The sequence below is a fragment of the Trichosurus vulpecula genome, chromosome 1, assembly GCF_011100635.1.
Source record: "Trichosurus vulpecula isolate mTriVul1 chromosome 1, mTriVul1.pri, whole genome shotgun sequence".
NCBI classification, from domain to species: domain Eukaryota; kingdom Metazoa; phylum Chordata; class Mammalia; order Diprotodontia; family Phalangeridae; genus Trichosurus; species Trichosurus vulpecula.
Window position 1 is genome coordinate 498,168,432 of NC_050573.1, and position 12,658 is coordinate 498,181,089.

The window sequence follows — 12,658 nt, forward strand, 5'->3', positions numbered from 1 at the left end:
AATTTAAATAATGCAAGAATACTTTACCAGGATAAGAAATGAAAGAGGCCAGAATGAAACATGCCAAAAAGTAAAGTTCAAGATTATCAATGATACTGCCTTCTCAAGCAGCAATGTCGAATTATTTCCATCACCAAGACCAACACTGATAGTCATGATAACAGATAAGATGGCTAAGGACTTTCCCATTCCCCAACCCCCACAGCTCAGCTCCTACTAGCTGTTACACACCCCACTGACCCCACCCCCACCAACCACACCTCTAAAAGGTAACATGGAGCCCCATTCTACTCTTTACCTTTGGACTATTTACCTCTTTAACAACAGTCACTAGGCAGAGACCATCTGCCCTGCCAATACTTTCAAGAATAGAAAAAAACAAACACCATTTATTAAGCATTTACTATGTTCCAGGCACTGTATCGTCATGGGCTTTGCCATTTGTTCTGATGACTTGCCTGCCACATCCTTACTAATACCTGGCCTTTATATTTGTCATGAAATTCAACCCTAATTTATGTGCTGTCTCCCTCAATTAGAATGTGAACTCCTTAAATGCAGGTGCTGACTCCCTTTTCTCCCTTTTCTTCTAAATCCAGCACATACTAAATATTTAATAAATGCTTTTCCATTATTTTCCACTCCATTTGTTTCTGAGAGCTAGAGGAAATCACATAATCATGTTCCCTGAATCTATATACAAATGTATATTTTCCAGTCTCAAATGGGCTCTTACTGTAGCAAGGCAATTCTACTTCTTAACATTTACATTCTCCATAAAAACTTTTCCAAGGCTTCTCTTTTCTTCTGTCCTCAAAATATCCAATAAGACTCCCAATCTCTCAGCTGACAACCTTACCTCAATCACCAGCAAACAATATTGTGACCACTTTCTCTCTTCTTATCTCATCCCTGACACCATCCCCCAAGATCTCCTTTACTCTAGTCTGCAACAAAGAGGTGGACCTTCTCATTCATTGCCCAGATCAAGCCCTATTCACTTGCATCTGAATCCTACATGCTCCCCATCTTCTCAACCACACTACCTGCTCCTAACCATCCCCACTTGGTCTCTACCCTTGAAACTCGCTCTATAAATTACATCTCTGCAGCCCACAAACATCCTTAAAAAACCCTCAAGAAATTCTACCATCCTTGCTAACTATCATAGTATTCCTGTCCTCCCTTTCTTAGCTAGCTTATATGACAAAGTCATCTACAAGTGGTACCTTGATTTTCTAATCAACAAGTTCCCTAAACTAAGCATCCCTAAATCAGAGATAAAGTCTCTTGCTCCACAGGATTCATATAAATGAAAAATTATGGGTTGGAATTAAAACTATTTAGACTTAATATGACTCCTGAAAAGCCTAAATCCAAATCATGATTTCATAATGGCAAACCGATAGCATTGGGAAAGACGAGGAAACAACACATGAATAAAAGTAACTAAGATAATTAAACAATTTCAATACTAAATACAGATGCAGTGAATAGTAGAGTAGTCAAAGTCTTAAAGAATGGAAGAAAACAACAACAAAAAAAAAGATCTAAATAGTAAGATACTAATTAAAGTTGACCTTAACAGTATGCACTCAGAGTTTGACAAATTCAACAAAAACAAACAAGATGGAAATTATAGGCTTTAAGTGAATAGACAGAAGGTATATTCAGAATGGAAATCAGAAAATATCCATGTGCAAGCGTCCATGGAATTTGTGCAAAAATGAATTGTGTATTAAGGAACAAAGAATTCAGATAAATACAGTAAGGCAGAAATCATTAAATACTACCCTTACCAATTATAATGCAGTAAAAAAATTATAATTAAAAAATCATTTCTAAAGCATTATAAAATTATAAAAAAAGCATTATAATTAAAAACAACAATAATAGAAGATTTAATAATAGAAGGTCTAAAAAGATAATAAAACTGCTGTCCTAAGTAGTGAAGGTAAAAGAACAACTGACAGTAACAAACAAGTATACTGAAAAAGCAAAATCTAATTACCAAAAAACTTAAATGCAAAACATTTAGCAATGTATGATAAAAATTCCTCTCTCATATGCCACGCTTAACAGACAAAATAGAGAGGTGTGGGCTAGATGATATTGTAATTAGGTAGATTTGGAGCTGATGAATGAACATTCAATTTCAAAATAATCTCTACTATAGAGCTCCAGGGATCTCTGATTGGCTCAGTGATGTTTAATATTTTTATTACTGATTTAGATAGATGACACAAAATCAGGCAGGATAGTCTGCATAATGAATAGCAGAGTCAGAATCTCAAAAGATTAGAATGGTGAGCCAATTCTAAAAAAAAATGACAACAGTGAAAATGTGATAACCAAAAACTAATGTGATGTTAGGTGACATTAAGAGAGGAATACTACCCAGGACTTAAAAGAAATGTTATGCTTATTATACTCTACCCTGGTCAGACCACTTCTCAAATATTGAGTTTAGTTCTGGGCACCATATTTTAGTAAGAACACTGATTATGCATGTCCAGAAGAGCATAATCAAGATAGTGCAAAGCGTCAAAACCTCATGCTGTATGAGAATCAGCTAAAAAGAACAGAGGATAATCAATATGGCTAAGAGTGTTCAAATATCTGAAGGGAATTAGACTTATTCTGCTAGGCCCCAAATGGCAATACCAGAAGAAAAAGACAGAAAATTTAACAAGGTAAATTTGGGCCTGATAGAAGGAAAATCATCCTAACAATTAGGGCTAGGCAAAAGTGGAATAGAATGACTCCAGAATCTGTGGGTATCCCATCCCCAGAGATCTTTAAGTGAAGACTGGATAACCAACTGTAGGTCACCCTGGTAGAAGGCATTCTTGTTTAGTACCACTTAGAAGAAACTTCCTTGGACATCCCTTCCAGCTCAGATGCTGTGCCACTATAATTCTGTTTTATGGAAATAGTTTTGACATCCAATATACACAGTCTTATAGCAGCTCAAATTTAATCAACAGGATTGAGTACAAAATACGTTTTCAATAAATCCTTGAAGAACTATAGGATTGCTGACAGACTGATTCTCACTATCATACCATGCACAGTGGTTATAAGGGAACTCAACAAGTTATGTTTTTTTTTCTTTTTAATAGCTTCTTTCTATATTAGAACAAAAGAGACTAGATTTGCTTCATAAAGGGATTTTAAAAATATAGCAAATATTTTCCAAACGTAATATTTAATAAAGGCTCTAATATTAAAGCACCTAAGTAGCCAAAATAATATGAAACCTATGTCAGAAGAAATAGGACATCTTTCTGTTTAGCTACATTTAAATTAGAATGTAAGTGAAATGAGATCATGTATATATGTCCACACACACACACACACACACACACACACACAAAAGACAGAGCCAAAATGAAGTTTAAAATTGTGTTTTTTAAGACTTTCCATGAACTTCCTTTATTTTCTGATTCTGGGTAGCGTCTAGCCCTAATTTACAACGACAAAGTACAGAATAAATATGTAAAAGAAAAATGAGGAAGGAGATGACACAGAACAAAGCATTATGATGTTTTGGATGCAATACTAAATATCATTTCTTCAGTAAACCCTTGAATTTCCCAAAGAAAAAACTTCAATAAAGAAAAGACAGGTAACAACAGAAATCTGTATTTCACACCAACATCCCCCACCCCTACAATACACCCTTTTTCTATTACCTGAACAAGAATTCTTGGTCTTTGTGGTGATGGGAAAGGGATGTTTTGCATGAAATGTGAGATGTGCCTGAAAAGAAATTCAAAACATAAGACCTCCCCCTCATATTTGGTTAATTTCACAAAATCCATTTAATCACAGTTAATATTAGCTTTCACTTATATTTCTAAATTTCATAGCTTTAGGTCGGCACAGGGTTAATATTTGTTTCTTTCAACAAATAATCGTGAACAATCATGCAGTAAAACATACTGAAAGATAATTATGCAAAAATTGAAGATTTCATTATGGAAACATGGCCTTCCATCGCACCTGGCAACCATTCTCACACTTCCCTCAAATTTCAAAAGGTTCTTAATATAAATAAATTAATCTGAACCCATTCAAATTAATGAAACACTTGAAAACGGCATTACTGTTAAAAGAAGATTTTGTAAAGGTCAATGAAAAATTATGGAACCAAAGAACTGGGATACTTTTTGGAACCTTCCGTTATTTTATGCTTTTATTCTAGAAATCTATTCAATCTCTCCACAAAAAGGGGGGTGGCATGAATACAATGTGTTCAAGAGCTAGATTCATGGCTGCTATGGTGTTAATCACAGGGGATGGAAGCTTTAAGAGCACCTAATTCAATGTGATTTAGTGATAAGCTACCTTAGAGTCAGAAGACCTGGATTCTAGTCCTGTCTTTACTACTATAATCTTGCACAAGACACTTAACTTCTATCTCAATTTCTCTACTTATAAAAAGGGAATACTAACCTTTTTTTGATAAAACATTTTATTTCTCACATCACAATTATGAAACTATTACAGGAAAAAGTAAATTACAAAAATCTACTGAATCAAGTTTATCACTAGCATCATTATTAATGATCAAATCATACTCTATATATTGATTTTGTTACTGCAAATACAAATTCATCATTTTTAAGAAACATGGGTTAATTACTTACTTGGGAACTCTCTAGATGGTAATTACCAAGTTTTATTCCAAAGATTTTACTATTGCTGTAGCACTTTTTTTCCATTTGAACATTATGAGGAGACTAAACATATATTTTTTTCTTTAAAACAGAACACAAAGACTATTTTGGTCCCATAAAACACATACTAAAATTCTTGGAGAGAAGACTAAGGTAATCCTGCCAAGCCACACATGTGTGAAAATTTACTTCCAAAGTGTCAGGAAAACTAAATTTTGTAGCAAAGGAAAAAACAGTATAAATATTTACTTATTATATTAAACATATCAGAATTTTGTAACAAAATGAGGACATAAAAGTACATTTCCTGATATCACTATTAGTAACATTATCTAAAAAGGGATTAATCTTTTAAGTAATGATTTTATTGTAATTTAAGAAATCATTAAATTAGCAACATGTCAATGAACTACTAAAGCTGATATTATACACCTGTATCAGTTTCAGGGTAGCAGAGCTGAGTCTAAAACATAAATGTATGTGCTATTTTACTCTGTATGCTATTATATTTTTATTTGATTTTGGAAGAACAAATAAGATTCAAAGACTATGGAGAACATAAATATAAAATGATTTCATGGTAATAACAGTTTTAATAAAGCCAAAGATATTTCTAGGGTCTGTGACAGGATACATAAATTATACATATAGTGCAAAACAAGATGCAAAGTGCTAAGAAAAAAAGGGATTTTTTTTAAAAAAGAAAAGATATTACACCTTTATATTACTATGATTGAAAACTTCTAAATTTAGGGAGATTTGATTCTGAATCATAGATGAAATCTGTAGATTAGCTACTGCTATAAACTTAATCAAAGTTGTTCAGATTTTAACTTGTATTCCCTATCTCCCCTCTCATTAATACTCTCTATAAAATTTCAGTACAACAATTTTGTGCCTGTGCATTACAAGGCACAATCAGACATCATATTTTTCTGTAATGTTAATGGTTTTGCTACTACTACGAATTTTCTTCTCAATAGTTAAAATTTTCCCACCAATCAATCATTTCTTTAGGTATCTGAAGACAGACCAATGGAAAATATACATTACAGAAGACATATTCTGAAGCATATACAAAAATACAGGTATATACACATATAGCATGGCATGGGTCTTACTTTCTAGATTATTTTTCATTTTTTTAAATCAAGATCTCTATGTTTTGTTTTGGGTTTTTTGGGGGGGACGGGAAGTGAGGGTGGGAGAATGGACGGAGAGATGACCACCAAGATTCCTTTCAGTACTAAGTTTATGGTGCTGATGAACAATTGCTTAGTTGCTGTGCTGAAAATTAACAAAGAAATATGAATTTTAACAGATACATATCTATCTATCTATATACATATACACCTAAGTTCCTATGTTTTCAATATCAGTACCCTCACCAAAAACACCTGAAGACATACATACTTTTCAATGGGAAGAGGATGAGGTCCAGAAACTGAAAGTTTGTAGATAAACATAAGAAATTTTCTAAAAGCTTCAAAGAAAGGCCAGCGTGAGAGCAGACAAATGCATTTGTTTGAATTGATGGATTTGGGGACCACTCTTCTTTCCACAGGTGTCAAAAGGCCCAGTTGCATGAGCTGCTTTTCTGTTAGCAGTTCCCGAGAATATGGCTCATAAAACTGGATAGCAGCACCATAGACCTGAAAGATAACAGAATATTCATCCTACTAAGCACATAATTAATTTTGAGGTTATTAAAATAAGCTAATTTATTTTCTTAAATGAAGTTAATTTTAAATAAGTGGCTTTAATCCTATCTTAAATATTCTTTATATACTCTTCTGTATTTATATATACACTATATCTTTTATATACTCTTCTGTATTTATATAATTCCATACTTATAATTTTTCTAAAAATGCACTTAAAAATAAACAAGCTGAAAAGAACAAAAATTAATATGGTACAAATATACTTTCATAAGACATATCCAGCTAATATCTAAAGATATACTATTTTCCAAAATAATCAGTCTGAATTGTAGTGCAGAGAAAATTTTGAATCCAGTAGGCTAAAAAACCTAAAGTACACTTAACTTTTTAAAATCATATTTTTAAAGAAAAATCTTTGAAAAATCAGAAAAAATTTCTGATTTTTACAGAACTGTGATAAATGGATGAATTTAAATATATTAAATGCTTGTTATGTGCCAAGCATCGTGCTAAATGCCAACCATACAAAAATAATAGTAATCAAGTCTCCGCTTTCAAAAAGCTCTTATTTCTAGTTGAGGGAGACAATAAATAAATGAGTTGTTCGACTTCAGTAAGGATAGAAAAACCTAGTGAATCTTAGGATTGGGCTTCAGAGCAAATGGAAAGATCCTCATTCCTTCACCTGCCAGAAGGTTCACATTGTTTAACACCTCATTATTGAAGAGGAAGGCCAAGTACTCCAACATCAACCTTGTTTCCTGATGACTATAGAAGGGTAGCATCAATCCTATCCAAATCCCACAGTCCCAGGTGGGGAATGGGCCAGGACTGTTAGGTATCATCACTACAGTTAAATCTCCCCCATTATTAGCCATTGGGGCATCTCCAGTTATCCTGATCTCTATCTTGCCACTGGACCCAGATGGTTCCAGAAGAGAAAGTGAGGCTGGTTAGCCCTCCCTCATTTAAATTCAATTCATTTGCAAGTCATGGCATCACCTTCCTGATGTCATTGTCCTCTTTGAGAATGGACAAACAACAACAAAGCAGCTGTTAGGGGCTGAGTTCTTGATGTGGAACTCACTCCACAAAATGCCACAAGAATCCCTTCTACATCATCTCATCCTCTGTGATTCTTGTTCATGTATTCCTATAATCCTTCCCCTGCCAGTCAATGCCATGTGTTGAGCCCTTCTTCTAGGTCTCTTGACTTATCCTTTCCTTTGCTCTAATCCACTTCTTTTTCTAGTTGCACATCATTTTGACAAAATTCTTAATGCTACCTTGGGTGCTACCTACGTGACCTGCAGAAGTACAGATGTAAATGATCCCAGTAATGAAGTGTTTGATAAGTAACAAAGATCCAAGCTTTGGGAGTAAGAACTCAGTCAGTATCTGATAAAAATGGGAAAACTGGAAAGTAGCCAAGCAGAAACTAGGCATAGACCACTACCTCAAAGAGTTTACCAAGATAAGTTCAAAATGGACACATGATTTAAACATAAAGGGTGATATAAGCAAATTAGAGGAGCATGGAAAATTTTTCCTAACAAGTCTATGGATAAGGGAAAAGCTTATGACCAAACAGGAATGAGAAAGGATCACAGGAGGTAAAACTGATAACTTTGATTACATCAAATTTAAAAGGTTTTTTGAACAAACAAAACCAACAAAAGTTAGAATGAAAGCAGGAAACTGGGAAAAAATTTTACAGCACGTTTCTCTAATAAAGGCCTCGTTTCTCAAATACATAGGGAACTGTGTCGTATTTATAAAAATAAGATCCACTCCCCAGTTGATAAATGGTTAAAGGACGTGAACAGGCAGTTTTCAGAAGAAGAAATCAAAGCTATCAATAGTTACATGAAAAAAATGTTCTAAATCACTAATAATTAGAGAAACACAAATTAAAACAACTCTGAGGTACTAACTCATATCTGTTATTGGCTAGGTGACAGAAAATGAAAATAAAAAATATATAAAAACAGGTTCACTAATGCACCGTTGGTAGAGCTGTAAACTGGTCTAAGCATTCTCCATGACAATTTGGAAGTATGCCCAAAGGGTTGTAAAACCATGCAAACCTTTTGACCCAGCAATCCCACTACAAGGTCTATATCCCAAAAGGAACAAGGAAAAAGATCTATATGTACAAAAATATTTACAGGAGCTCTTTTTGTGATAGCAAAGAAACGGAAATTGAGAGGATACCCGTCAGGGGAATGGCTAAACAAACTGTGTATATATGACTGTAACGGAATATTATTGCGCTATAAGAAATGACAAGCAGGATGACTTCAGAAAAACCTGAAAAGACAACATGAATTGATGCATATTGAAGTGAACAGAACCAGGAGAATGTTGTATACAAACAACAATACTGTTTTATGAAGAACTGTGAATAACTTAACTATTGCTATTCTCAGCAATACAATGAAACGAGACAATCCCAAAGGAGTAATGATGAAACATACTATCCACCACCAGAGAAAGAACTGATACTGTTTGAACACAGACTGAAACATGCCATTTTCACTTTCTTTCTTTCTTTTTTCACTTCTGAGTCTTCTTGTACAAAATGACTAGTGTGGCAATATTTTACATAATTGCACATGTATAACGTATATCTGATTGCTTACCACCTCAAGGAAGTGGGAGGGGAGGAAGGGATAGAATTTGGAACTCAAAACTTCAAATAAAAATGTTAATACAAAAATGATGAGCAAGAAATGATGATTTCAGAAGAACCTGAGACTTATATGAATTCAAGCAAAGTTAAGTGAGTATAATCAGGAGAACACCTTACACAGTAACAGTAATATTGTAATGATGATCAACTGCGAAAGAGTTAGCTACTGTGGGCAGGAGACAATTTGGAACTAAAAAAAATTTTTAAACAAGTAATAAATTTATTTTTTTTAATTAAGAAAAAACCCAAAGACATGAATGATCTGTGTAATGAGTAATCCCAATCAACTGCATTCACTCAGTCTGGAAAATAGACTTTATTCATCCATTGGGATTTTCCTGTGGATAGCTACATGTTAACTCTTGAGTGAGCATGATCTCTACCTCTTTTGGGAGATTATGCAATGTCCCAGGGCTTGATGCAATTAAACATAGTGTCATGTGCCAACAGAAGCAATCTACGAGGACTCTGTTTTCCCTTTAGGTTCTGTGCTGGACATCTTCCAGGAAAGTGGCAAACTCCTTTATAGGGCATACAATATTATGTCTTCACATTCATATTAATAAGTCAAAGGATCGTAAAAAGTTCTCTCTGTTGTTACCTCTCCTAAGCAATTTTGTACAATTTTACATACACATGGGAAACACCTTATTAGTGGAATGCCATTAAGGTGGCATTTTAACCTATCTAGAGCCTCACAATAAGCTGGCTGGGCTATTTTATACTTTGTATCATACTGTAGAATACTGTCTACATGTTTCCCTTTCAAAAATAAATTTTCTTTATTATGAATTTGATAAACATCAACAAGCATGAACATTTCTATGTATAAAGAACAGAAAAAAGGGGACTGTATATGAAACTCTGAAACTCTATTGCATACAGACAATGATAATGAACTTAACATGACAGTAACAATACTACCTAGCTTGCCTCTGTCCCTTATGAATGTCTTTGAGTACTATTTTGTATTTTTTTAAATATTTCATTGACATTATCCTTCACTTTCCTCTTTTTGGGAGGGATGAAGGGGGGGTGCAGTGGCAGGGGGGAAAGGCAATACTATTACCAGTGCCTAACTTTCATCACCATCAACCCAAACAAATGTCTTCTTTTGTAAATAATAAAGTATGTTAAAGCCAAAAATGTGTATGTCTCATTCTGTATCTTTCTTAACAGAATGATACAATTAGAGTCACAAGAGACCCGAGAGGCCATCTATTCTTGTCCAACTACTTCATTTTGCAGAGGAGAAAAGTCAAGCCTGGAGAGGTTAACACTATGTGAACACAGTTGATAAGTTTCAGTCAGAACTTGAACCTACACAACAATGGAGCATCAAAGTAAAATTTTATTGGATTATTATTTATTACATAGTTCTAGAATGACACTGAATTCTTTTTTTTTTTAACAATGATGCTCAATCTATGGAATTTTCACAGGTAACCAGAAAGAAATTTCACAAGAAGCAACAAATTTCAATTCTATTTATGTTCTGTTTAATCTAATTTTCTGCAAATGTTTTAGTCCTGCAAAATAAAAAATGCCATCATTCAATAATTCTCTTGTCAGATATACCTCACATCTGTTCTTTGTAAAAATAGAGAGAACAAATTTTTTCATAACAAAATTATGTAAAGTAGAAAACTGATTTTGCTTTTTGGCAATACAATAGCACCATAAACTGGCAAACATTATTAGAAAATGCACTGATTGTTGTATAACACTTAGAAAAGCTTCTTTGGCAGCTTCACTACTTTCTACACACTTGATACAAACTTCATCAGCTTCAAAAGGAATCCTGAGAACAAACCCTATCACAATTCCTATATTCCTATCTGCCAGATTCAAAAGTCCTCAAAAAATACTAAATATGCCAAACAGGGCAATTCACCTAACATATTGTACCAGATGAACATATTACTTTGCACACAAATTCTCAATATTTCACTGAAGAGTAAAATTTAAACTAATTAGCAAGGTTTCATGTACTTGATGAAGTTTATAGTACATTGATGGTGATCCAATGTCCAATCCTTAAAAGAAAGAAAGCAGAAGTCCTTGGAAGGTCAGCTTCTGTGAAGAGCTCTTCTAGGAAGAGCTATGACTGATTTATAAATAGTCATCAATTAGCTATAGCATCAGCCAAAGCAACTCTCACAAAAGGGACATATAATCTGTAAACAAAGATTGAGTGGTCAAAATGATTTGAAAAAAACAATAACACAGGACCCTGACATAAATATCTCTATGTAAACTGATGCTTTAAAGTGCTAATCTGGAAAGCTCTTTCTTCCTTTAGTTCTTGAAATATTTCCTGTGCAATCTTATTTATATTAATAATGTTAATTGAGCTAAGTCAATCACCACATGGTCAAATTAATACTTATTTTAAAAATTAGGTATTTTTCAACATTAACAATAATCAAAAAGAAAATACAAAATAGATCAATTGAGATATTGAAAGCAAAAACTTTTTTTATAATAAATATTATTATTTTAATATATACCTTGTCTGCAGAAGAAGCTGTCAGAACAAAAGTTGAAAAAATTGGAAGTGGATATTTGGTTTGGGGATCCCAGCATTCAATAGTAGCTCCCATAGGAAGACAGAAGAGAGGTACAGATTCTGAGAGTGGAAACGATTCATAATCTTCTTCAGGATATCTAAAAATTAACCCTTTGGGAGGAAACAGCAAAAAGCAAATTTAAATTATTAGTATTTTTAAAGGGTACATAATTCAGTTTAGGAAAAGCAGACCTTCTACAACTTTAGACATAGGTGTACATATGAAACTTATAAAAATTAAGAAATCTATCATTCACCTTTACTTCAGTGTGCTATTAACCATGAATGAAAAATTCAATAATATATACCAACTTTTTTGTACACAACCATTAAAAAGGGAATTTGTCTTGTTTAACTGCCTAGTTATTCCATGGGCTTTGTTTTTCTTTTATGGGGAAAGAAAAAAGGAGAAACAGATTATTAATTTAAGTAAAATTAAATGTAAAAAACAGTAATGCCCTAGATGCATCCACTAGGACATTGGCCCAGAGAACCAGTAAATTTTATAATAATACAGCCACATATTATTACTAAAGGGAAGAATGGTAGGAAATAAAGGATTTTCTACCTAGTTGAGTAGAAAATACATGGAGGTACTTCCCTCCCACTTGGGTGGGGAGGATACTGAAAAATTACTCCACCAGAAGCCAGATTAAATAAACACTGCCAGACACTCCTCTAAGTTCATTTGGGAAAACTTCAAACAGAAACTGTGTAAAAACAAGGACACCAAACGTAGAAGGCTTTGGAGTAGTCAGAGAGAAAAACATCACAGATTGAATAGTGGCCATTTTCTCCAACACTGCTGTTATCACTAGTAACCTTCAGAATATCTAATACAAAATCTCCTCATGAGGCCTGGCATATCTAAAGGCCAAGAGCTAGACAACAACTAGCTACTGACCCACTAATTCTTTTTTCCTGGCATTAAATTTTTAAAAACACAACACCAAAAGCCTAGATTCTAATATGATTTTGCTCTTAAAACTTGAACACTTTCACAAAGCAGGTTTATGAGGTTAATTTTTAAAGTGCAGTTTCCTTTTCAAAG

The 12,658-nt window shown here is 33.6% G+C and overlaps 1 protein-coding gene across 2 annotated transcripts in view; it reads right to left on the reverse strand.

Annotated features, from left to right (window-relative positions):
* DENND4C (DENN domain containing 4C) overlaps positions 1-12,658 on the reverse strand; it is a 135,239-nt gene that overhangs the window by 83,202 nt on the left and 39,379 nt on the right. For both annotated transcript variants that reach the window (XM_036739466.1, XM_036739461.1), the window contains exons 5-7: positions 11,549-11,718; positions 6,096-6,334; positions 3,696-3,762 (exon numbers count right to left, since the gene is read on the reverse strand). In XM_036739466.1, the coding sequence (XP_036595361.1) occupies positions 3,696-3,762; positions 6,096-6,334; positions 11,549-11,718 (476 nt within the window). The remainder of the gene's footprint in view (positions 1-3,695; positions 3,763-6,095; positions 6,335-11,548; positions 11,719-12,658) is intronic.